At 53.3% G+C, this 24063-nt stretch overlaps 8 protein-coding genes across 8 annotated transcripts; 5 read left to right on the forward strand and 3 right to left on the reverse strand.

The window, feature by feature from the left end:
* Positions 1-22: 22 nt before the first annotated feature.
* BDW47DRAFT_9434 (FAD-binding oxidoreductase) lies at positions 23-1866 on the reverse strand. Its single transcript, XM_024820270.1, has 3 exons — positions 1708-1866; positions 704-1653; positions 23-651 (listed from the first exon to the last, which is right to left on the reverse strand). Exons 1-3 carry the CDS (start codon positions 1747-1749, stop codon positions 168-170), a joined length of 1476 nt encoding a protein of 491 aa, XP_024673907.1. The 5' UTR covers positions 1750-1866; the 3' UTR covers positions 23-167.
* A 541-nt stretch (positions 1867-2407) lies between these two features.
* On the forward strand, positions 2408-3928 carry BDW47DRAFT_9305 (uncharacterized protein). The gene is made up of 3 exons (XM_024820240.1): positions 2408-2754; positions 2806-3180; positions 3379-3928. Exons 1-3 carry the CDS (start codon positions 2667-2669, stop codon positions 3687-3689), a joined length of 774 nt encoding a protein of 257 aa, XP_024673908.1. The 5' UTR covers positions 2408-2666; the 3' UTR covers positions 3690-3928.
* Positions 3929-4222: 294 nt separating this feature from the next.
* BDW47DRAFT_116365 (uncharacterized protein) lies at positions 4223-6131 on the forward strand (the record flags this gene model as incomplete). The annotated part of the gene is made up of 3 exons (XM_024814920.1): positions 4223-4445; positions 4507-5907; positions 5959-6131. 3 exons carry the CDS (start codon positions 4223-4225, stop codon positions 6129-6131), a joined length of 1797 nt encoding a protein of 598 aa, XP_024673909.1.
* A 1043-nt stretch (positions 6132-7174) lies between these two features.
* BDW47DRAFT_124220 (putative salicylate hydroxylase) lies at positions 7175-9905 on the forward strand (the record flags this gene model as incomplete). Its single annotated transcript, XM_024816211.1, has 3 exons — positions 7175-8002; positions 8082-8475; positions 9742-9905. The coding sequence occupies 3 exons, from the start codon at positions 7175-7177 to the stop codon at positions 9903-9905; spliced, it is 1386 nt and encodes a 461-aa protein (XP_024673910.1).
* A 309-nt stretch (positions 9906-10214) lies between these two features.
* On the reverse strand, positions 10215-13159 carry BDW47DRAFT_9507 (threonine/serine exporter family protein). Its single transcript, XM_024820288.1, has one exon. It carries the CDS (start codon positions 12887-12889, stop codon positions 10421-10423), a length of 2469 nt encoding a protein of 822 aa, XP_024673911.1. The 5' UTR covers positions 12890-13159; the 3' UTR covers positions 10215-10420.
* A 2338-nt stretch (positions 13160-15497) lies between these two features.
* On the forward strand, positions 15498-17664 carry BDW47DRAFT_102653 (MFS general substrate transporter). The gene is made up of 5 exons (XM_024811909.1): positions 15498-16169; positions 16223-16237; positions 16288-16689; positions 16740-17096; positions 17159-17664. The coding sequence occupies exons 1-5, from the start codon at positions 15915-15917 to the stop codon at positions 17558-17560; spliced, it is 1431 nt and encodes a 476-aa protein (XP_024673912.1). The 5' UTR covers positions 15498-15914; the 3' UTR covers positions 17561-17664.
* Positions 17665-20449: 2785 nt separating this feature from the next.
* On the reverse strand, positions 20450-21649 carry BDW47DRAFT_116368 (alcohol dehydrogenase family protein; the record flags this gene model as incomplete). Its single annotated transcript, XM_024814921.1, has 4 exons — positions 20450-20507; positions 20555-20599; positions 20647-20698; positions 20752-21649. The coding sequence occupies 4 exons, from the start codon at positions 21647-21649 to the stop codon at positions 20450-20452; spliced, it is 1053 nt and encodes a 350-aa protein (XP_024673913.1).
* Positions 21650-22243: 594 nt separating this feature from the next.
* On the forward strand, positions 22244-24062 carry BDW47DRAFT_102659 (putative C-14 sterol reductase). Its single transcript, XM_024811910.1, has 3 exons — positions 22244-22312; positions 22369-22676; positions 22736-24062. Exons 1-3 carry the CDS (start codon positions 22275-22277, stop codon positions 23836-23838), a joined length of 1449 nt encoding a protein of 482 aa, XP_024673914.1. The 5' UTR covers positions 22244-22274; the 3' UTR covers positions 23839-24062.
* Position 24063: the final 1 nt, after the last annotated feature.

The following is a 24063-nucleotide window of genomic DNA, read 5'->3' on the forward strand; positions in this document are numbered from 1 at the left end:
GGGCAATACAGGGAGATAGAGATGAGTGAGTATCCACATACGGTTGTTAGCTTCGTGCGCATCATATATACATATCAAGATCCATTCAATCAAAGAAAGAAAATCAACTTTTGACACCGAACAAGTTCCAAAAAAGAAGACAACATAGGCCGAGTATAGTAGTGTGATCATGGGCTCGGCCTGCGAAGCTTGAACCCTGCCACCTGAGACTGGAAGATACCCTTCGGGTCTACTTCCTTGGACACCTCGTGCAGCTTCCCCACGCTCTTGCCCCCATAGCTCGAAATTGGGTCCTGCCATGGCGCCGCGTAGTTCAGATAGACAAACGGAGAGTAGACACCCATGCGGTTTGCGTCATCTTCGATGGCGCGGAAGAGCTCTCGAGAGGCCTTTTCCACACGAGAGTCGTCCGCCTCATCTGTCCATGTCGCACTAAGCAACCCAATCACCAAAGACCCTGACGTCCCCGGGATCCCCAGCGCATTCTCCGCAGCGTGCTTGGCGTATATGGCTGGGGGGAGGGGCTCCAGCGAGAACGACCAGACTAGCCCAGAGACGTCTTGGACGGCCTCGAGGGACTCGTTCCAGTGGAGGAACGTCGCGTCAAGGATGGGAGGAGTTGAACGATAGGTGGTCTCTACCATGAGCTCCCTAAAGCCGCTATATTAGCAGGGGGTTACGGAATCAGAGGAACGACACTCACCGCTTCCCATCCACCGAAAATGCACCCTGCTCCTTGGCCATCTCGCTCACGGTCTTGATCTTCATGGTGCTCTTCTTAGACGGAATATCCATGAACGGCTTGAATACTGCCGGGTTCTCCTCTTCCTTCGTGTACACGATGCTGTTGGACACTGTCGCTCCCACCCCAGCGGCAAGGGTGAAGCTCATAATCAGCGACGCGTACTCGTCGTAACCTTCGGCCGAGTTCATCAGCTCGTAGGCCTCCTTCAGCTGCGTCTCAATGGTGTCCACACCGTGGTGGACCACCCCGCCCCAGACTAGACCCTGTTCAAACGCCTCGAGTTCGACCTGCGTCACCACGCCGAAGTTGTTCGACCCGCCGCGCAGAGCGTACAGGAGATCAGGGTGCTCGTCTTTGTTGGCATGCACGACCGACCCATCCGCGAGCACCACTTCGAAGTCGACCACCGTGTCGCAGGTCCAGCCGTACCGCGGGGAGAAGTACGAAACTCCCCCGCCGGTTGTCAGGCCCCCAACGCCGACCTGTGCCGCCCGCCCTCCCGCCACGGACAGTCCCATCGGATCGAGAATACTATACACATCGCCCCAGGTGTTGCCCACGCCCACCAAGACGGTCTGGTTCGACTCGTGCACCTTGATCTGGTTCAGTTTGCTGAGATCGAGCGTCACGCCGTCCTCGACATTGGCGGTGCCTGGGGTCGTCGCGTGGCCCCCAGAACGGATGGCGAACGCGCACGCTTGTTTCTCAGAGCCGTCGGATGTCTTCCCGCCGGAGGTTAAAGCCTTGACCGCATCGGCCACATCCCCGGTTGTTTCCGGGAAAACGATGCACTTGGGATGCAGTTCGGATTCCTGCAGGGCGAAATACGACGATAGCGAAGCGGCATAGGGGCCTGACGATGGAAACGATACTTTACTATCTCCTAGGGCTGACACCAACGTGGCACACTGGATGGTCAATATTAGACATTAACGATCCTCGTAGATAACATCGGGACTCACACAAGCGCTGCTGTCAACGGGTGGGGGCGGATTGGCATTCATTGTTCGGGATAGAGTATGGAAAAAGTGGATCTGTAGATCGGGAGGATTGAGGCCTGAGGGTTACACAGATGAGAAAAAAAAAAGGGGGCAAGTGCCAAGACGGGGTTTCGAACCCGCAACGTTTCAGATAAGGGAATTCTTACTCCGCCAATCATGGTGTGCATTAAATGGATAGCTGACTCATGCTGGCCAGGTCACGGGAATCGTGCCTGGATGTCTGAGGCTGGATCCATGGATGCCTGGATGCCAGGGTGCCCGGGTGCCCGGGTGCCTGATCCAGATCACCATCTGTCTCCGCATTTCACTTGTCCATCTTCAACTTTCCTGTTTCTCGCACATTCCGTCGGTGAATTGGCTGACAGCCAGTGTCACTCAAGTATGGTTGAGCTGAAGTCATGATCTGCATGGCTGGCCTCTCATATTGTCCGATCGGCATCCACACGCCACTGACGTCGATCGTCTCGGCAAGATCTCCCGTGCTCAATAACCAACAGCCCACCTTCATTCACGCCGAGTGATACAAATAGATGATATGCGGGGCGATTACTTGTTAGATCGATTGACCTGGGATGATACCATGGTTGAGATACTCCAACACGATCAATCCCCTGGCAGTGCCAACTCTTGTTTCCGATATGACGACACACATGACCCTATTGTCTACCATTCGAGCAGAAATGCCCCTGATCCCAGTCCCACGACGTCATGGTGAAACATTTTGTATAGGAGGATCAATGGTTGTATATGTGTTGCGTCATCGCATCAAGCCTACTATTTGGGCTATATAAGACACAAACCCATCGTTCTCGAATAACATATCTGATAATCACACATCTACCTCGTTCTCGTCTACATCTCATCTACATTTCATCTACATCACAATCATTCAGCAAATACAATTCCAACACAGAACCAACATGTCCGGCATTATCCACAAAGTCAAAGACAGCCTGACCGGCCACCACGAGTCCCATGGCACCAACCATGGAACGTACAGCGACCGTGGTAAGTCCCATCAACACATGACCCCTATCAACACTAACATGATTTCTCCAGATACCCGTGCCGCTCCATCTGCCACAACTGGATACAGTGGTCAGACCGTCCATACAAGCACCCACGGCCCGCAAACCGCCAATACCGGGACCACCAACCCGCAAACCGCCCATACCGGGACCACCGGCCCTCATAAATCGAACCTAGCCAACAAGCTGGATCCCCGCGTCGACTCGGACGTCGACAACCGTGCTCGTCACCAGGCGATGGGAGGAGCGCATGGGCCTCACGACTCGACTCTGGCCAACAAAGCCGATCCTCGCATCGACTCGGACCGGGATAACCGTGCCCACCACCAGGCGATGGGAGGGGCGTACGGAGCTCACGACTCGACTCGGGGCGGTGGCAGTGCATACAACTCGGGTTATGGAGCGGGCACCGGTGTGGGCACAGGCACTGGTGTGGGCACAGGCACCGGTCTGAGCACAGGTACCGGTCTCAGCACCGGAGGCACTGGCACCGGTGTGGGCACAGGCAACGGTCTCAGCACTGGAGGCACTGGCACCGGTGTGGGCACAGGCACCGGTGTGGGCACAGGCACCGGTGTGGGCTCTGGTACCGGTCTAAGCACAGGCACCGGTGTGGGCACCAGAGGCACGGGCGTCGGGTCTCATGACACCTACGGCCAAACCCCCAGTCGTGGTAATGCGTACGGAAGCAACACCGGCGCGGGTGCGACCAGCGTCACGCCGCACAGCTCCCACCTCGCCAACCATTTGGACCCTCGCGTTGACTCAGACCGTGGCCATGTTGCCGCGCTGGCGGAGAGCAGCTATGCTACCCCCGGAACTACCTCTGCCACTGGCGGCCCGCATAACTCCAAGATGGCCAACAAACTGGACCCTCGGGTTGATTCCGATCTGGACAACCGTCAGCATTTCTAAACTGCGCCTTGTTGATGGTTTCACACTTTTCGCTTCCTGTTGTTCCATATCTCTTTTGTCTTTGCTTTTGTCAATAATGTGACATGGAGGGTACAGGCCCATATCTTACGATATTATGAGACGGTTACGAATTAGTATTGTTGCGCGCGAGAATGTATTATTAGCTCTTTGATTACAGTGAACCCCCAATGAATTTAAAATTCTATTCGCAGAATAACTCCCTGGTTTAAGTCTCACCTGACTGGAATTTCCACTTCGCCGCTCTCCCCTCTGCCATTCCAACAACCTCGTAAATGAAAACATGTTGGGGTGAACGGCAGAACTACCCACTGGGCTCGGCCAAATCAGACAACAAGGTTCAGGATTTCTCTGACAATGACGGAGTGGATATGTGTATACTACGTAATGTAGACAACACTTCGCTCCTTCTGTTGCTGGCTTAATAGTTTGAACGTTTCTACCACAACAAGTGACCTTGTTGAACCTGGGACAAGTACCCATACAGAACTTCTATACTTTGTCTGTTGAACGTGATGACGGGAAAAACACTGACGCCCAAGGGCATAGGGGGGGATGGAAGAGAGCCTGATGCGGAGAACCGCGAATTTCCCATGTTTTGTCCACCAGATATTCAACCAAATACCCGTATCATAGCGCTGTGCGGAGTCAACGATTGGCGCAATAATGCCTCTCCCCAGGCAGATGGGTGGTTTTTTTCTGACTTCTACTTATTCCATCACCTTCTGGCGGACAGTGGTATGTGGAACACCTTGCTATTCTGGCCAGGTCTTTTTTTCCAAGCTAATCGTATCAATAGACACATTCCCTCCATCTAACCAGCTATGGCTGACCTGTGTCGACCCGAAAATACTTGTTTCAAAATATAAAGAATTTGTTCATGGTAGTAGAAGTGGTGAGCGTCGAGTCGTCCTCGATGAAACATTCCTGGATAGAATCGAGGCCAGTCACAACATCCGTGTCATCCCCCCAAAGGATTTACTGGAGCGATTCCTGGCAACCCTGCGGTCGGAAACACAAATTGCCGCGAGAGAAGATCAACCTGTTCTAGTTTTCGTGTTCGGGCACGGCGATGCAGACAACTTTGGGGTTTCAGTTGGTGGTGAAGACTGGGTGGTCCAAGCCCCAAAACTAACAAGGCAGAAGTTTGCCTCTGCAACCAGAAGAGGTGTCAAGCTAACACTAGTGATGACATCCTGTTACTCTGGCGGGTGGATTCTCCAGCCTGTTGGGGCATCAGTACTGGCGCCCGCCAAAAAGCTCAATATTTCGGGGATGACTGCTGTCAATGCCGATGCAACCAGCAGGTCATGGGCATGCAGCCAGTCCTGCGGACGGGCGGGTGGTTCAATATATGCCACTTCGGTTCTCAATGCCCTGGTCAACATGGCAAAAGTCAGCAGCCAAGATCCCACCCATACAGTCATTTACGACGAGGAGGAGCTAAGTGCATCACCGACGTATATTAACATGTGTAGCTCCGTATACGAAGCATACAAAGACAATGACCCCTTCTATGGGAGTCATGGGATTTCCTTCTCCGCGCAAGATGACAGATGGAATCTTGAATGGAGGAAACGCTCTGGTTTTCCGCTCCTCGATTATCAAGCAAAATGGGAAGAATTACGTGAAGTTGGCCTGTCCCCAGTGCCCGCAGATGAAACCCCCGACTTGACAGCTGCCTTAGGGTTTGCCGGTAGTATTGGTCAAGGTTACTATAATGTTATCCAGACCAAGGCTGCAGTCTACATGAACTCATTCCCCGGCCCAGACAATATTGGACCAAATGTCGCACATTGGGATCTTAAACAACTGCTTCAAGGAAAACAATATGACAAGGAAATTCTCGTTGATCTCAACGACATGCTTGATTACCGACTGTCGACCATCACACTAGCCTCACGATATGTGTTGTTTCTAGATCTTCAGTTTCCTGATGGTCTAGTATTCGACACAGAGACTTGGCAAAATAACCTAGCCTTAGAGGTAGCAAAAGATAATCACTGTGAAGATGCTAAATCCAAAATAGAAAAGTTCACGGATATCCGCAGGTATGTCATGAATGTAAAGGTATTTGACAAGCCTCTGGTTTCTCAAGGCTTTTTTTATACCAAGCCCCCCGAGTACCTTGCTATCGCGCTTGTGGAGACATCATCAAGTGTGGATGAAATCCGTGTCAAAATTGACAGTTTAGTGAGACGTGAGTCAACTATTCTCTCTGGTTTGCTACTGTTACTAATTGTTGACTTAGTGAAGAATGGAGCGCAACAATTCCTCACGACAATGCCACTTGCTGAGGCCATGATGAAAACTGATAATGTGATACGACACCGTGACAGGTTCTTTGAATCTGTTAGGAAGTTTGGTAGTCGCTTGAGATCATTATCTCCTAGCAAGCGTCCTCGGAAGCCTTTGCCATCTTAAGAAAGCAGGTAGTGTTCAGGCGCTCTGTTAGGAAGTTAGCGAGCGTGGTTAATAAGAAAATGCAAAGTGTCGAGTTGAGGGCAGCGTGTAGGTGTTTCTCTTAGGTCTTCGGGTCGTTTATTGATTATTGAACTGCTTGTGGTGAGTATCAAATCATTTCTTCGCTGTCATTGATGGGTTTTCCCATGACTGGAAAATGGAATGCTGGTCCTGCTATCACTACTACTAATATAAGCCTGTTTGTTATAGAACTAATAACAGCAGCTTGTTGAGGGCAGCATATTTAGGTACAGAACACTTCTCGTCCTCTCTGATAACAGATTGAATTCGTGAAAATCCCCCGGCTAGATCAGGCTGTTTTCGGCCCAGATTTCACCAAGTGACTTGTAATGGCACCTGTTCAGCAAGATATCACCCAGTAACTCTCCATCTGCTAATCTCCTAGCTGCTGCCTACGCTCGCAGGGGGCGCATAGTAATTGTAGGAAGCTATAGATGCCCTGTCTCCATTCTGGCGACTTAATAGAAATTATACTAACTACTTTCACCCATCATCCGCGCTGCTCTCTTGAGGTCTTGATCTAGTCATACTACTATCTAACACTTTCGTCATTCTACTAACCTTGCCTGTGCCTAGCATACTTGGAAGATATTAACTAACCCATCCTATACAGTCCCAAACAGCCGGGATCGTCATCCCACCTCTCGGATCGTCACGTCATTCGCCAACGGCGCTGCAGAATCACCCTCTTAGTACGTCTCCTGGTGTCACTATTCGCCATCCAGTAACGATCGTCTAACCCCCCACTTTTGTCAACCGCTAATTATTTGCTGGAATCATCCATTATTATCTGCAAGATCCAAGCTATCGTCTTCCCTTTTCCTATTTTCTGGGGGCTTTCTGTTTTCCCTGTCTGTTGATCTCTCATCCCTGTCTCCATAAACCGGTATACGCCACCAATCATCGTCCGCCACCACCATCTATAACAGAGACAAGATATCAGATAAATCATAGAGAACGAAAAAAAAAACGATTGAAAGAGAATGACCAAACAATTCACCGTCGCCATCATAGGCGGCGGTATCGGCGGCCTCACCCTAGCAGCCGGTCTCCTCAAACGCAACATCCCCGTCACAATCTATGAAGCAGCGCCGCTCTTCCAAGAAGTCGGTCTGGGCCTGAGTATTGGGCCTGCCGCCCACCGCGCCCTGCCCCTCATTGAGCCCGCCCTCCGCCGCATCTACGACTCTCTGATCACCACTCACGCTGACAGTCCGGGTTTTGAGCGCTTCCGCGAGACCTGGTGTGAGGTAGTCACTCCAGACGATCAGGTCCTGATGGAACTGAAGGCCAGGCCATCGGGGCAGACCACCGTACGAAGGGCGGACTTTCTTGATGCCCTTGTTGCGCTGATCCCGCCGGAGAGGGCCGAGTTCGGGAAGCGGTTGGTGCGGTTAGTGGAGGGGGATGAGGGCGTTCGGCTAGAGTTCGAAGACGGCACGACTGCACACGCGGACGTTGTCATCGGGTGCGATGGGATCCGCTCAACAGTCAAGCGCTTCGTCCTATCCGAAGAGGAACACGCCCGCGCCACCCCCCGATACAGCGGCATGTATGGATATCGCACTGTGCTAGACATGCCGGACATGGTTGCCGCCGTGGGGGAGCATCGCGCGCGCGTGACGACGCTGTATCTGGGTAAGGGCGTGTACGGCGTGTCGTATCCCATTGCGCGCGCACAGCAGGCCAATGTTGGGCTGTATGTGCTGCGTAAGGAGTGGGAGGGTGAGGAGTGGGTTAGGCCCGCTGGGAAGGAGGATCTGCGGAGGGATTTTGCCCATTTGGGGGGGTTTGTGCAGGGTTTGGTTGATGTATTTTCTCTTTTCCTTTCCATTCTCGTTTTCCCTTTGGTCCTTATGGTAGGATAACAGCGAGGCTAATACATAACAGCACATGCCCGACTCACAGCAATGGGCCATCTTCGAGCATCCCTCGATCTCGACATATGCGCGCTCGCGCGTGGCTATCCTCGGAGACGCAGCGCATGCGTCGACGCCTCATATGGGCGCCGGGGCGGGACAGGCGATCGAGGATGCCCATGTCTTGGTCGAGCTACTGGGGGATCCCCGCGTTATGCGCGCGCGCGATGTAGTCGCCGCATTCAAGGCGTATGATGCGGTGCGGCGGCCGCGCAGTCAGCGCGTCGTTACCAGTAGTAAGGAGCAGGCGGACTTGCTGTGCTTGTGTCTGGATGGGGTGGGTGCGGACGAAGACAAACTGAGAGGTGCGTTCGAGGAGCGGCTGCGGTGGTTGTGGGATGGGGATGTAGTGGGCGAGGTGGAGCGTGCGAGGGATATTATGGGAGACCTATTTTCCAAAGACGGTTTATAGACGTCGTTATTGCGAGGATGGAGACTAGTTGCTAAGATGATAGTCATACCAATCCCGACCAGTGCCGATTCGGTATCTTGGTGTAGTGACTGGAATTGAGGTAGTCGTCACCGTGGAGTGATTCTTGATTCTTTTGCGACGCGATCTGCGTGATCAGCATGGACGGGGAGTATACAGCTCCAATGACTACTTGGGCTACACTTATGGCTGCACATATACAGGCCACAACTGCATGTATCGACTTGCATGCCGTGGACAGCCTTGCCTTACATACTGTACCATAGCCACAGCTGCAAAAGACCTGCTCTACAGACACTAGTACTAGATATCATCCAAGACATCCAGGTCCAACACAAACCTGAACTCCAACCTAAAGCATCTCATCTGAGAAAAAATGCCGCAAAAATTAAATTATCTGACATCGGCAACCCTATCCCCCGGACGTCCGACTCTCCAGTCGTGAAATCCTTCCTCGATCAAGCGAGCTAGAGATAAATCCACAATTAGCCTTTAAACCATGGTTCGCAGTTTCCCATGAAGTTTCCCCAGTTTCGCCCTCTCCAATCAGAAACAACACTTCATCCCAGGCGGCTCCAAAGGATCATCCCCCACGTTAACCTCCGCCCCTCCCCCCCGGCGGGATTCCTGCAGTGGGTATAGACGCAAATTCCTCGCGGGGTACAACATATCATTGACGTGCCGAAGGATATCTGGGGTTGTGCACGGATAGTATCGCCTATGCGAGGTGCGTGTCGTTACTGAACCGTTGCCGTATCTAGTATGGCCGCGTCCAGGGCATCTCACCCACTGTTTATACATGAATCGTCCCATTATATTGGATATTTTGAATCATTATATTGATATTATACATTTTATACATATATCATACATGTCCCCCCAATCTCCAGACAGAGCCATCATCTCCTGTGGGCCCCCTGCCTCCGGAGGCTGGCACCTCCGCCCCATCTTATTCCGTCCCTTCCGCGGGAGAGGAGTCCTCGTGAGGTGGTCACCTCCGGCATCTGCCAGACAGATCTGCACTTTGTCGGCATTGACTCCGGTACGGGCGTGCACTATCCTCGCGTCATGGGGCATGGAGGTATCTCCCTATCACCATTCCCGTTCGGCTTGATGCCCACAGCAAGTGCAAGTGGTGTGATGGGTAATATCCGGCTACGTTCCCGCCCTAGAACCCAGTGATCCGCAACCGCCAAACCAGGCGACCCCGTCATGCTGGGCTTCAGTTCGCGTCAAGACGAGCGGTTGGAGCTGGCGCGCACGCTGGGCGCCACGCACACGGTGACTACGGCAGCTGTGGCCGATAGAGGGCAATCGTTGGCGGATGTGGTGCGCGAGGTGACGGGGGTTTGGGCGCCACGGTGACGCTGGATACGACAGGTGCGCCAGCGTTAGTGATGGAGGGGTCCGCATGACGACATTCAAGGGGCGCGTCTTGCAGGTCGGGGTGACCCCGGAGGCGTGCATGGAGATGCCAATCCTTTAGTTTATGATGTCGGGGATGTTGTTCATGGGGGTTCTTGGCGGAGACGTTGTGCCGAGGGAGTTCGTCCCGCGGCTGGTCAAGTGAGTGCAGAAAGGTGTACTCCTGCCGGAGAAGCTCGTCCGGTAATATTCCGCAGAGTTTGAGACGGCTGCGAAGGATATAAAGACCGGGCGGACTGTCAAGCCCGTGCTGGTGTGGTAGGCTCTTCGTGCTCCTTCATCCTGTTCGGAAATGTACATATAGGTAGCGGCAGTGATAGATGAGACCACGAACAGATGATTGCGAAGAATATTTTGCAAAAATCCCACTCGGCCAAAAGAAAATCCAGAAGACTTTTGGCTTTCGTAAATGCCTTACATGCAATGCGACATCATGATTCAGAGGTTGAATGAGCTCAGAAACTGAACAACCCGCTCCGACGCTTGCCAAATGGATAGACCACCAGGGCTGAAATGAACAGGCCGACCGTGATGCCGATCGCAACCTGAATCATGCCGAAACCCAGACTGGCAATGGACGTATCCTGCGCCGTCGAGTCGGCCGATCCAGTGTCCTCCTTGATGTTGCTCCGTACCAGATTCGCGTAGTCGATACCTGCCATCAGCGAGTCACTGGACGCCAGCCCCGACGGCACCAGGACAAAGATGCCCGGTAGGATGGCGGTAGCCGCGTGGCCGTGCCACAACCGACTGTACAAATTGCCCAGGATGCCGATCGTGAAGGCGCCCACGGTATTGGCCACTTCCGACCGGCTCCCCAGCTTCTTCGTGCTAAAGTAGTTGGTCACGTAACCAGAGAGCGCGATCGCCATCATCACCGGCACCTGCTTCCACCGGCCCTGGTTGACGATGGCCAGGAAGACCACGTATACAGGAACGAAGATGAAGTGCTGGATGTACTCGCTGCCCCAGACGTCCATGTTGCGGCAGGTCTTCTCCGACGTGGGGTCGTTGTCCAGCAGGCCGTAGATGGTCGTGCCGACTGTGATACCGTAGCCAAGGAACAGCGAGTAGATTATGGCGTAGACCATGCGGATCGACCCCGCGATCATCTGGTGCGACTGCAATTCCAGGCTGCTACACAGCACCATGAAACCCGGCAGGATCAGCGCGATCGGGGCCTGCGCCAACGCCGAGAAGCAGAACAGTCGGTGCGTCTCGCCGTCGGTAGTCACCTTGATAGAGCCGAGGGCCCGGGCCAGGAACGAGGTCAGCACCGCGGCCGACACCTCAAAGACGTTGGAGTACAGGACCGACATGGGCGCGAGGATGTGCTGCATGAAGCCGACCAGCGACCCGAGGAAGAAGATCATGGGCATGTCGATCGGCCGCGCGTCGAAGGCGAACGGACCTACGGCCACACTGGCCAGTCCGTAGGTCGGCACCATCAACCACTTGTTGAACCGCGGCGGCTTCTTCATGATCAGGTGCAGCTCCTGAATGGCCTCCTCCACACCGATCAGGTCATGCACGACATTCTTATACACGTTGTGCGTCTCCGCCAGGCGCCCGAGGTCCACCCCCTGGACCATGCGGACCAGCTTGACCTCGGCCGTCCGGGTGGCGGGGTCGTCAAAAGACATGATCATGCAGCCGGGCAGGTAGAGGAACTGTCCTTCGACGGACAGGACGCGCGCCGTCATGGTCATGTACTCCTCGAGCCGGTGGGTCGGGGCGCCGTAGCGCATCAGGGCGCGACAGAGCTGCATGATGTACCGCTGGCGGGCCAGGATCTCGGCTATATGGACCGTCACCCGGATCTCGTCCTCCAGCCGCGTCTTCTTCCTAGGCGCCTTCTTCCGCCCCTTCTTCGGCGGGAAAGGCATGGCGTCGGCGCCAGCCGGCAGGCTCGCCGTGCTCAGGTTCATGGACGCGCCGACGAGGGAGGCGGTGGACTGGTGGGCGGGCTTCTTGTACCATTTCAGCTTCTCCTTCTTAGGTGTAGCGGCGCCCGACGACGCGCCCGACTCGCTTTCGGACGAATCGGTCACGGACATGCTGCCGCTGCGCGATTCCTCCGCAGCCTGGGCGGCCTGGAGCTTCAGCAACTGGCCCAACACGCCGCCGCTCCCGCTGAACGATCGGTTGTGGTACCAGGAGCCTGGACGTTTGGGCGTCTCGGGGGTCGTGGTCCCCGACCGGGTATAAGCGGACTTCGGCTTCCGCCGGCGCGCGTGGCCTTGGGTGATGGTCCGCACGAGGCGGTGGGCCTCGGCGCTGGGGGCGGGCTGCTTCTCGTCGTCCGTGTCCCCCGGGCCATTCTGGGCCTCAAAGTCGAATCCGCGCGGCGTGCCTGTCTCGAGGTCTTCCGGCAACAACGACATGCCCAGGGCCTCGCCCTCGTCATGGGGCCGACCGAGCCGCTCCCCCAAGCGCACGGTCTTCTTCCGGATCATCTGGCCCGCCGCCTTCCATCGTTCCCGGCCGGACGGGGCACGGCCGGGTGTTTGCTTGTCCGATTCCAACGATGTGATCACATCGTCCCCAGGCCGGTAGGATGTGTCTCGAGTGCGGAAGGGCTCCGCCGGCCCCGGGGACCGCGATCGGGATCGGTTGCGGGGGGTACCCTCCGATTCGGCGACCAGGGTGCCGACGGAGTGGTAGGACTGCACGGATTGATCGGAGCCCAGTCGTGCTAGGGGGGGACGCTCCGGAACGGGTGCATGATTGCTCATCGAGCGAAACCGCACGCGGTTGGTCGGGCGCGTGAAGTCATTGGGGACTTCAGCGGTGTCCGGCGAGGGGACCTCACTGTTGGACAAGGGGTGCGGTTCGGCGCTGTTAGTCCTCGAATGTCGACCCTGCGGAGAGTAGTGCGGGTTGAGCAATTCCGAGGACTGATTTTGGTGGTTGATGTTCGACATGAGCGGTGCGGCAGTCCGGCTGGTCCGCAGACGGTGATGCGTTGAGGATGGTTGAACCAACGAACAGATGAACGGTGGAGGGACAGTTAATTAATGATGAGGGGAGGGGAAATGAGAGAACATGAACTGCTGGGGGGGCGTATTTTTTTTTTTAATTATTCGCACGATCCGGCCGGACAGTGGCGTAGACAGCGGCCAAGGCTAGCGGGTCAGGACAGGAACCCGAGCACAAGGTAAAAAAGCTGACTGACAATTGACCGTGAGCCGTGTCAAGTCTGGGTCAGACCAAAATCCATCGAGTCTAGAACAAGCAGTTAGGGGTGGTCGACGGTGTTTTTCACTAGCGACACCCCCGAGAAATGACCTCATGGTGGGGAGGGGCCGAGACAAGGCCAAGTTCGATCGCCTGTCATTCATCAGCCGGTGGGTCCCCACGGCATCCTTTCTGATCCCTGCCATTGTTGATCGCTTTCTCGGGAATTTCAGCGACCAGATCGAAGAGACAGTGGGTATTGCGACGCGAATAGTGTCCGTTCGTGCGGCGATGGACCTGGGGAGATCTTGGTGACATGCAGGAGAGCTCCTAGTGCGGGGTCATTTCCATGGCCATTGCGCATAAAAGAAGGAAAAGGAGGAAAAGTCGAAACTTGCAAGAGAGGCTCCATCAGTGGAGTCTACACACAACAAACCAATTGACCGGATGGAGAGGAGTGGATGGCAAGGAAGTTCAACCATGGAACGAACGAGGGGAGAGAAGAAGTTGCAGGGAAGCGAGTCGTCGCCAGTTGGCCAATGGGAGGGGGCCTCAGGTGTCGAGTGGGTCGGATGGAGCCTGACTTGACCAACGAAAACAGAAAGATTCGTCACCTTGTCATGAATTCGGATGGAATGGGATGATCCTGACTATCACTGTTTCTATAATAAATTGTCTCTCTACAGATCGGACGGAAGATCTCGCATCAGGGAGACACATACTGGAGGAACACTATTCACACCATATCTGGAGTCTGGAGCCAGATATCGTTGACCAGTCGTTGAGATCCTCGGTTACAATGAAACGAGCCAAAGGCACGTTCAACCGGACAAATCGGCTTGACCGGATGCCATGAACCAGGCCAGAACCGGCCAGAGCCAGCCCAGCGCCAGGGCCCCCTGATTCCTTTGCCAAGGCATCCAGAACAATCCTGGTGCAGGGGACGCAATCGCGTGCTGATCTTCCCACCGGCATGGATGTTAGAGTTTAGGTTCAGAGACACCTAGGGTTTGGTCAATCGAAATAGAAACCGATCGGGTTCTCGGACTTTTCTTCCCCAAGAATCTACCAATCTGAATGCAAACAGGAAAAAGGATCGACCAGATACCTCACCATGACCACGCACCACAACTTGTCTCCTGGCCGCAATGTTGATCCATGTTTCAGGTCCGGCCCAGAACCAAACTCAGCAGCCAATATGGGCGCCATCCGTCGGGGGGACAGCATATCGCCATCTCCGAGGGCCGCCCGTCCATCACCCACCCCGTGGATGGTCCGATCTTATCGTTACTATTTTTGGTGGACTTGGTAGAATCCATCATTTGACGTTGGCATCTTGACACAAAGCCTGATATTCGAAGTTCAAGCGTCGAAGCAATATATAGCAATTGACGTGGTGGGTCCCTAGAGAATTCGACCGAAAACCAATGGCCTAGCATAGTTACTCTGATACTAAACTTTATTTATTTTTGATTTATTCGCGAACCTACTCTTACTACCTTAGTGTCGGAATTTAGTCTGAACAATACGATAGGAGAGTTGCGGATCTTTGTACTCGGAAAATTCCTCTTTCCTACATCCGGGGTGTGGATCCTGTACCTTGTTCGAACAGCCTATAAGCCAGGTGTACTTTGGGCTAGGATGGCAAAAAGACCAAAAAAATTATAAAATTTTGACGATACAAAGATATATAGAAATATTGATCACATGAAGGCTAGGTTGTGCAACCTATAGTCATCCATCTCTCTTTGTAGTCCAGTGGTGATTTTGATTATTTGTATGGTGGGAGAATGATGAGGGAACAGTCATATCAATCACTGTGATTATGGAAAGTAGTAAATTTTTTTCTTGAGAAATATAAACAAAACTTGTGTGAGAAAACTTCAGAAATTACTTAACATTTTTACTGATATGTTTACTATTTCCATAATATCTACTACTAATAATTATGTTTATTTTACTATGGCTGATCAGAAGTATCAGGTATAAATATATATCTCCTACTACGATCAATATCTTCGATAGTATCGTATGTGTTGTTCCCCCAAAGCTACGAGATCTATCCAAAAAACAAGATTCATCAATGTGTAAGAGTAAATACATATAACAATCCCAATATATAGGTTTAAACACATTTTCTTCTACAATATGACACTGTCCGTGTCTGGAATGGAAAGTGGATATGCCTGAGTCAGAAACTATATCATCAGGCATCATCAGGCAAACCCAGCGAGGACTGATCTAGTATACTCTGTACAGGAAACAGATGTCGGATTCATCGGTCTCTCGAATGGAGAAAAAACAAAACGCCAGTTTCCTCAAATGGAATAACTTTCCCTACCGTTAACATCGGATACGAACCAAGCTACTGCATTGACGTCACATCCGCGTTCATCAGACCGCATTCTTGATGGGCTCTCCATAGATTAGGGCACAACAGCCTCCTATATCGGCGGCGAATGCGGCTACATCTTGTCTGTCATTTATACTATTGCTCTATGTCGCGAACCAATCGCTGGGATCGACTGGCTAATTGAGTCAGGGCGGGGATCTGGCTCAGCACCGTCCGCCGTGCCCCCATCCCGCATTGGGCAGGTCGGCCAGCAACCGCCTGTTCCCACGGTCTCCAACTAATCTCTGGCCTGGGAGACAGCGCTTGTGGGCGCGCCAAGAGAGTAGTGGATAGAGGTTTTGGGGGACTGTGTATGGGCGGTATAAGTTCTTGCTTTCCCCCTCTTTGCGAATTGATAATTCCCTCGTCGATATCTCCAGATGACTTTGACTCCCCCCGATCGTAGAGAAATGGAACCACACATGGAGGAACCTATGTCGCCGGCGCGTTTGGACAATAATGTCACGGAAAAAGACCATGTTAATGATGATGGCCACGGCGCGGAAAGTTCGTCGCCGCCGGACGACACTGAGTCTCTGCTCCCCCGGTGGAATCATCCACGGTCGAATATCTTTCGCGTGTTCGCGACGCTGTGGGTATTCTTGGTGATGGGCGCGAATGATGCCGCCTATGGAGTGAGATACCATCGATCTGAGTGTGCTTGACATTGGACTAACCCCGACGGCAGGCGTTACTCCCATATGTAAGGTGAACTACCCAGCAAACAGGTATATAGACGCTCACGTTCAACAGCTCGAGGAGTATTACAACATCACCTATATGATCGTATCGCTGGTCTTCCTGTCACCGCTGGTGGGATATGTATTGTCCGCCTTGATCAACGACAAGCTGCACCTCTGGGTCGGCCAGCGTGGCGTGGGCTTCATCGCCTCCGTCTGCCACCTGATCGGGTACATCATCAGTTGCACGCGTCCGCCGTACCCGGCTCTCGTGGTGGCCTATGTCTTCGCCGGGATCGCGAACGGCCTCGGTGACGCCGCCTGGAACACTTATATTGGCAATATGCAAAGCTCGAATGAGCTCCTGGGCGTGCTGCATGGTGTCTACGGCCTGGGCGCCGTGATCAGCCCGCTGGTTGTCACCAACATGGTGAAGAAGGCAAACGTACCCTGGAACTACTTTTACTTCTTCATGGTGAGTGGCATTTTCAGTGCCTAAAAAGGACGACAGCTAAGACCCCATAGATCGGCATTGCAGCCGTGGAGTTCATTCTCATCGTAATGGCATTCTGGCGTTTCACCGGCGCGGCATTTCGAAAAACAAGGGCGCAGACTGCCGGCGAGACCAATGCAAGTCTTCGATCGACCTTGTTTACCCGCCCGGCCGCCCGCGTCTCCTGGGTCTGCGCCATTCTCCTGCTTTTCTATGTCGGCGTGGAAGTGGCTATTGGCGGCTGGGTCGTGACTTTCATGATCGACGTGCGCCATGCCTCCTATTACGATAGTGGCATGACAGCGACGGGATTCTGGCTGGGCATCACGGTGGGGAGGGTTGTGCTAGGCTTCATCACAGCACGCTTGGGGGTCAAGCTGGCGACAACGGTAGGAGCTCATACTGACCTGTTCTCATTCATTTCATCCCATCGCAGTCTAACTTTCTCCAGATTTATATTACTTGCTCTATCGGTGTCGACCTGGTTTTATGGCTCGTGCCAAATTTCTATGTGTCCGCTGTGGCCGCCGCCGTTCAGGGATTCTGTCTCGGTCCGCTATTCCCGGCCGTGGTGCAGGTCATGACCATGTTGCTGCCAAAACATCTCCACGTTACGTCGATTGGGTTTGTCGCTGCGTTTGGTGGCTCCGGAGCTGCTGTTATCCCCTTCATTGTGGGGGCTATTGCGCAGAACAGGGGCGTCGAGTCGCTGATGCCGTTCGTTTTGGCTCTTTCTGTGGCCATTTTGGTGCTGTGGATGGCACTACCGCGACAGGGTGGTGGTGGTTCTGTTTTTCGGCCGTTCCTGAAGAAGATATTGCGATCTCGGGGACAAGATGGGAATATGATATAACGGTCATAGGAAGAGTCGATGAGCGTTAACAATGGCCCAGGTACAGTTGGGCATTGGCTCTATTCTCTATGGACATAGAAATGTGGGATCTTGTCATAGACATGTGCACTGGTACTTTCTGTTCATATTTCCAGTGGCATACAGGAATTTTTCAACATAGTTTTCAAAAGATAAATTTCCTAATAATGTTCATCTTTTGAGCCCCCGTAATGTATCAAGGTTCCGCCGCCCCTTGCATGAAGAGAATTGGATTGGAGTGACTTGTCATATTATCATTCACTATCCAACCATTCCATTATCAATCGAGTATCTGTACACGTATGGAGTGGAGCTATGGACAACTGTAATCCGCACAATCATGCAAATTAATAGTGTCCCTCTGGGTCAGGCCACAACACAATGACATCATAATCCCACGGTGAGGTAGGACTGGTTATCTGCTATTTTCGCGATAGTTTATAGATGGCATCGTCCTTGAGAGGGGAACCCAATCAGCCTAAACCAATAACGTTGTTCTCAATTTTCCATGAAGATCTCAAAAATTTGGTTGGACCTCAGAACCATGGTTCGACAAAGCTTGTCTTATCAAAAGGTTAACCGGACGAGTGCCGACTACATAGAAACGGAAAACCAACGACAAGGTGATGGCATCTAGCATACAGCAGGTAGTCATTCAAAATTATACACGGCTTGTATAACCAGAAGTCGATAGTATCCAGATATCCATCGAGATCGTCATGATAGACGATCGACTACTAGCCCGGTGGGTACCTAGATCGTATAGATTATCCGAGACGGTCATCTACCCCAACTTATTCGTATAAAGCAACAGATAGCTGACGAATCGGCAATGAACCGAATGGATAGGAAAATGATATTGAGTGGGCGGCAACTGCGAGGATTCGAACTTGGTATATCATTCCCCATAGTACCTAGGTATCTGGAACGAAGCGGTGCCAGACTTTGACCCACGCATGAAACACGAACATTATAGACAAATATTATCGTCATCCAATTAAACAAAGCCAACTAGAGTCATAAATAAAAGGCTCCATGTGATATTTCCACCGTACCATCCGGATCAACAAGGACACAAGCATTCTAGGCATTCAATGCAGCATTCGCAGGCCTCCTCGCACAGGAAACAACAGCACATGGCCATGATACTATCGTAACCGTTAGCCAGGGTTGTTTGTATGTTGAGGGGGAGGACGTTGAGGGGGAAGAACCGACCATCCCATTAGACAGCCACGGTCTTTGGACGGCTCTGGGGGTGGTGCCTGCTGGTATTGCATCGGTTGGGGCGGCGGGGGGGCGTACCCTCCAGGGGGAGGGTAGCTGGCGAATAGTCAGTATATAGAGTCCGTTGAAGAGCTGGATGGATGCGCGACTTACTATTGCCCCGGGGGAGGTTGCTGGTAGGACATAACGATAGAGGGAATGAAATGAAAGAGCGGACGACGGTGACTGAGCCGGCAGTTTGTGAAGGGAGTATCGTTCGATACAAGGGCAAGGAAAGGACTGGAATCTCAGGAGTTATAAGAACGGTGAACCAAGTCAGGCAGCACAAATCCTGGTCTAACTTCAGCCCTGCCGACGGACTGGTCGCTCTTGGCCTGCAGTTCACACCCCGGGCCCACCTCGGCCGGCGCCTTTGGGATTGAAGGGGCTATTGGTCAAGGTTAGTCATTGGCGTCTCGCTCGATTGCAAATTACTCGGTGCGCGAATGCTTGGCTACATGAGGGAGGATATCGACTTGGCTGGGTTGCCTTCCATACAGTTGTTGGTGCTGGAGGGTGGACCTCCCATCGTACGTGGGTGATATTCCGATATATCTCGACAACTCATGGTGGTCGATGTGACCGAGGCAACGATTCTTGTCTTTTTCTCTGGGGAGTGTAATCTACCATGATTCAACGACTGGATCAGTGCTGGGATCGATTGGTATCAACGGAGTCCAATCCCTGCCAAGCGCCCAAAAGGGCTGAAGTATTGACACTAGGGCTGCCCATTCAGACTGCTGTCTCCACCCAAGTGCCGTTCCGGTCCAATAATGCAACATATGGCTCCACCGTCCCCTGTCTTGGAAACGGTGCTGCCTGGCAAAGTCTCTTTGCAGCTGCTGTATTGTGAACGCAGGGAGAGATTCCATTGATTATCCAGCAATTAACAGTCTTTGTTGACGCAGATCGTGGAAGTATGTTGCATTTGTGGACTGTTGCCTTGGAGGACTATTAGGAGTACTATCGTTGTCCGCTTCCTTCCAAGGTATCATCTGTTATGGGCTTTATTGATATCAGCCCTACGGACCTTCTATTCGTTGGCATTAAGAAAAAGAAGAATCAATCTTTTGCCGTTTGATCCGCCCATACGCAAAGCCCCTAGCCAGGTCAGCATCAAAATTGATCGAACAGCAGAAAGCTGGTAGCATTGTGAAACATGACGGGATACAACCGTCGCCCTTACTGATACCACTGCTGGTTTCGTTTGCCTTATTCACAGGCCGTCAGCGTTCATTTCCAATCCCTTGAAGGGGTTGCTCGAACTCTATTCATATTGTGAGTTATTTATGTGCCTCCGTCGCGGTACCTGCCCATAATATTACTACGGTGGGGGCTTTGCAGGGTCTGGAATGAGCGACTCAGCGACGCGTGGACCTAAATAAAGGAGCCATACTGGATCGTCTGGGCCATCTCGTGCCATCCCCACAATTCGAAAATTTAGGAGCCACATCTATCATATCGCACCAGCCACTGTCTTGGAGAAGGCATAAACTGCAAAGAAAAGTGATATTGTCTGCCGAAGGACTGTAACTGTCGTATACATACCGTACAAACAGCAAGATGTCTAGGGAGTTTGTTTATCGTCATTTGCTGTCTTGTATGAGCTTACTTACCAGCCTCGAAGATGATCTTCTGGCTCTTCATTGTGTTGAAGTCGTCGTATCTATTCCTATTAGTTGATAGCTCTGCAGTGCGACAGGAACAACTCACGCTTGAACGGCTTGCGATAGCGGGCGAATGTCAGCCGTCATGAAGCTATCACACTGTTAGCAATATCCAGATCACAAACGCGACAAGCTTACTCCAATAGATCTTGCTTCTGGACCAGAAAGTCCAGCGCATCCTCAAAAGTGCCTGGCCCACGAGTCAGCGATATTCTCAATTACGATTATATATGCGATCCATACTCCGAACTGGACAACGCCCCATCTGCAGCTGGAGATTTTTGCCATATGCCTCGTTGCCCGTCCACGGAATCTCGCCATTGTGCACACCAACACTGGAAATCCGTCCCCAGGGCCGGATCATCTCGAACGCCATCCGCAACGCGTCGCTGTGTCCGACCACCTCGATCGCCACGTCTGCACCGCGCCCATCCGTCAACTCCTTCACTCGGTTCCGCAACCCCTCTCCGTCTGTCTGGAAATTCCACGGCTCTGCCCCCAGACTCTTCGCCAGTTCCAGCCGCGATGGGACGCTGTCGATCGCGATGAGATGTTTCGGTCGGTATTCCAAAGCGCTGATCAAGGCGAAAATGCCCACCGGCCCACAGCCAAATAGCAACACCGTGCTGTCCCGGATCTCTTGCTCGTCTTGGCCCTTGAACGCGTTCTTCGCAGCGAAAAACCCCGTCGGCAGGATGTCCGCCATCAGGACGAGCTTCTTCTCGTCCACCGATGCCGGGGCCGCGACGAGCGTCGCATCCGCCGAGGGGATGCGCACATAATCCGCCTGGCCGCCGTCGAGGACAACACAACCGTACAGCTTGCCCTTTGCGCACCGCGAGGAGCACTTCCGCACGCAGTAGAAGCATTCCCCGCAGTTGGTGGTGAAGGGCGACACGATGCGGTCGCCCGATTTGAATGTCTTAACTTCTGATCCGCATTCCACAATATCGCCGGTGAATTCGTGACCCATGATGAACCCTGTTGCGGACGGTTGGTGGCCACGGAAGACGTGCAGTTCGCTGCCGCAGAGCGCCGTGTAGCGCACCTTGACGATCACATCGGTGGGCTCTTGGATCTGGGGAATGGGGCGCTGTTCGAGTGCGACCTCCAGGGGTCCTTTAAACACAACGGCTTGCATGGTTTTTTTCGTAGGTATCTATTTCCGATCGGCTCTGGATGTAGTGGTGTCCAGCGGCATTTGGCTGTAGAATGTATATATATCGTCCCCTCACACAACCCCGCCTTGTCGGCAGTTGATACCTCGGCTGGTGAGGGTCCACAGTGTACATCAATCGGACTTCACCCCGAGGTGCCGGTTCTCATACAGTCATCTTGCTCTATGACTGGGTTCTGCCTGTGTCTGTCTTTCCTTGTTCTCTTGACCCAGAATCATGGGCCAGCATGACGGGCCAGAATGACCGTCTCCATCACGACGAATAGAGCACAGGCCCAGGAACATGCCAATATTGTTTATACCCTACAATTGCTTTCTGAGTGACTCCCTAGGCGTCATCAGCCAAGAGTAAACAAGTCACTACAACCACTGTATTGCCCTCATGGCTTTCTGCCTTGATGCCATAACGGGGGAATGGCTACCTCAGAGACCAGGTGTCAACAAGTCTTGGCACTCGGGACAACGAACAGCCGACTGGCGCCATGCAGCTGAGTCAGCAATCAACATAAATTTCCTATCTCAGCAGCATCAAACCACCTCATTATAGGGGTTGGATAAGGAAGCCAACCGCGTCAGGATTTCCCTCCACATGCCTCATTCAGAGCCTCACTACGAATTCGGTGGGCCGTAAGTGTCACTTCTGATCTCCTGATCCATCGATCTTAGTCTCTGACGTGGAACAGGCTTGGCACGGCCGCCATCACCGTCGGTCTGCCCGTGCTGCTGTATTTCTTCCGCTTCGCCTGCAATGATGTAGCTGGGTGTCCCGTTCCCTCATTGCTGAGCCCCAGTACGCTGGACTGGGAGACGCTCAAGGGGGAAATTGGGTGGCCCCAGGGCGGATTCTGGGACCTGTGCAGCTGGCAGGTCATGGGCGTGGTGCTTGCCTACTACCTCGTCAGTCTGGTTCTCTGGAGGATTCTCCCCGCGAACGAGACGCTGGGCACGAAGCTGGTGCATCATGGCCGTCCGCTCAAGTACCGGCTCAATGGTGAGAATTTTCGCACTCCAATTGATGGCTACCATACGAGGTCTCTGACCTCCTTGCAGCATTCTCGTCCAGCCTGGTCCAGCTGGCCGCAGTCGCCATTGGCACGTACTATCATGGAGCCGACTTTGTCGTCTGGACCTACATGACCGACAACTACATCCAGATCTTGACGGCCAATGTGCTGATCGCGTACGGGATCTCCATCTTCCTCTACGCGTATAGTTTCACCGTCAACACGAACTACCCCAACGACGACCTCCGGGAACTCGCCGAAGGCGGCGACACCGGCAACGTCATGTATGACTTCTACATCGGCCGTGAGCTCAACCCACGCATCACGCTGCCGCTGATCGGCGAGGTCGACATCAAGACCTGGCTCGAGATGCGGCCCGGCCTGACAGGGTGGATGCTGTTGGACCTGGCCTTCGTTGCCCAGCAGTACCGCAACTACGGCTACGTCACCGACAGCATTCTCTTTGTGACCGCCGTGCAGGCGTACTACGTCCTCGACGGCCAGTATAACGAATCGCATGTCCTCTCGATGATGGACATCATCACCGATGGCATGGGCTTCATGCTCACCTTTGGTGATATCGTCTGGGTGCCGTTCCTCTACTCCACACAGTGCCGCTATCTGGCGACCTACCCGCTGCATCTGGGGTGGGCCTCCATCGCGGCCGTCAGCGCCGTCTTCACCCTGGGCTTGTATATCTTCCGTGCTGCCAACACCCAGAAGCGCGTCTTCCGCACCAACCCCCAGGACCCGAGTGTGGCCAATCTGTCGTACATCCAGACCAAGCGGGGGACGAGACTGCTCACCGCGGGCTGGTGGGGCATGTCGCGCCATATCAACTACTTTGGCGATTGGTTGCAGGCGTCGCCGTTCAGTCTGCCCACCGGCGTGGCCGGGTATCGGGTTCTCGCCGCGGGGAGTGCCGCGGCAACGTCGTCGGTGTTCACCACGCGCGACGGACGTGAGGTGGTGCAGGGTGATGCCCGTGGATGGGGTATGATCTTCACCTACTTCTATGTGCTGTACTTTGCTATCTTGCTGGTGCACCGTGAGCGCCGGGATGATGCCATGTGTGCGAAGAAGTACGGGGCGGATTGGGAGCAGTACAAGAAGACGGTGCGCTGGAGGATATTGCCGTGGGTTTATTAATTCCGCTTACCTTTGGAATGCGCGCGTATACCAGAAGAGATGATGGTGCTCTGGGGGAGCAGGGTGATGGTGCCCTCCTGCTTGGTGTCACCATCGGTAGGCATGATCCTGCAATCAATTTTCAGTGATGGAAAACCACTGGACCTTTTACATACTACCACTTAATTAATGCTAGTCTGACGGATTTCCGTCGATAATCTACATACTGGGCCGTTGTTCATGTAC

The sequence above is a fragment of the Aspergillus candidus genome (assembly GCF_002847045.1).
Source record: "Aspergillus candidus strain CBS 102.13 unplaced genomic scaffold BDW47scaffold_11, whole genome shotgun sequence".
Taxonomy (NCBI): Eukaryota; Fungi; Ascomycota; class Eurotiomycetes; order Eurotiales; family Aspergillaceae; genus Aspergillus; species Aspergillus candidus.

Bases quoted from the DNA above. Each gene is read 5' to 3' on its own strand.
- BDW47DRAFT_9434 (XM_024820270.1), bottom strand. From the start codon at position 1,749: ATGAATGCCAATCCGCCCCCACCCGTTGACAGCAGCGCTTGT. The intron at 1,654-1,707 runs GTGAGTCCCGAT...TTGACCATCCAG, and splicing joins CCGTTGACAGCAGCGCTTGT to TGTGCCACGTTGGTGTCAGC. The intron at 652-703 runs GTGAGTGTCGTT...TAGCGGCTTTAG, and splicing joins TTTTCGGTGGATGGGAAGCG to GGAGCTCATGGTAGAGACCA.
- BDW47DRAFT_9305 (XM_024820240.1), top strand. From the start codon at position 2,667: ATGTCCGGCATTATCCACAAAGTCAAAGACAGCCTGACCGGCCACCAC. The intron at 2,755-2,805 runs GTAAGTCCCATC...TGATTTCTCCAG, and splicing joins TGGAACGTACAGCGACCGTG to ATACCCGTGCCGCTCCATCT. The intron at 3,181-3,378 runs GCACCGGTGTGG...GTCTAAGCACAG, and splicing joins CAACTCGGGTTATGGAGCGG to GCACCGGTGTGGGCACCAGA.
- BDW47DRAFT_9507 (XM_024820288.1), bottom strand. From the start codon at position 12,889: ATGTCGAACATCAACCACCAAAATCAGTCCTCGGAATTGCTCAACCCG.
- BDW47DRAFT_102653 (XM_024811909.1), top strand. From the start codon at position 15,915: ATGACTTTGACTCCCCCCGATCGTAGAGAAATGGAACCACACATGGAG. The intron at 16,690-16,739 runs GTGAGTGGCATT...AAGACCCCATAG, and splicing joins ACTACTTTTACTTCTTCATG to ATCGGCATTGCAGCCGTGGA. The intron at 17,097-17,158 runs GTAGGAGCTCAT...AACTTTCTCCAG, and splicing joins GGGTCAAGCTGGCGACAACG to ATTTATATTACTTGCTCTAT.
- BDW47DRAFT_102659 (XM_024811910.1), top strand. From the start codon at position 22,275: ATGCCTCATTCAGAGCCTCACTACGAATTCGGTGGGCC. The intron at 22,313-22,368 runs GTAAGTGTCACT...GACGTGGAACAG, and splicing joins CACTACGAATTCGGTGGGCC to GCTTGGCACGGCCGCCATCA. The intron at 22,677-22,735 runs GTGAGAATTTTC...ACCTCCTTGCAG, and splicing joins GCTCAAGTACCGGCTCAATG to CATTCTCGTCCAGCCTGGTC.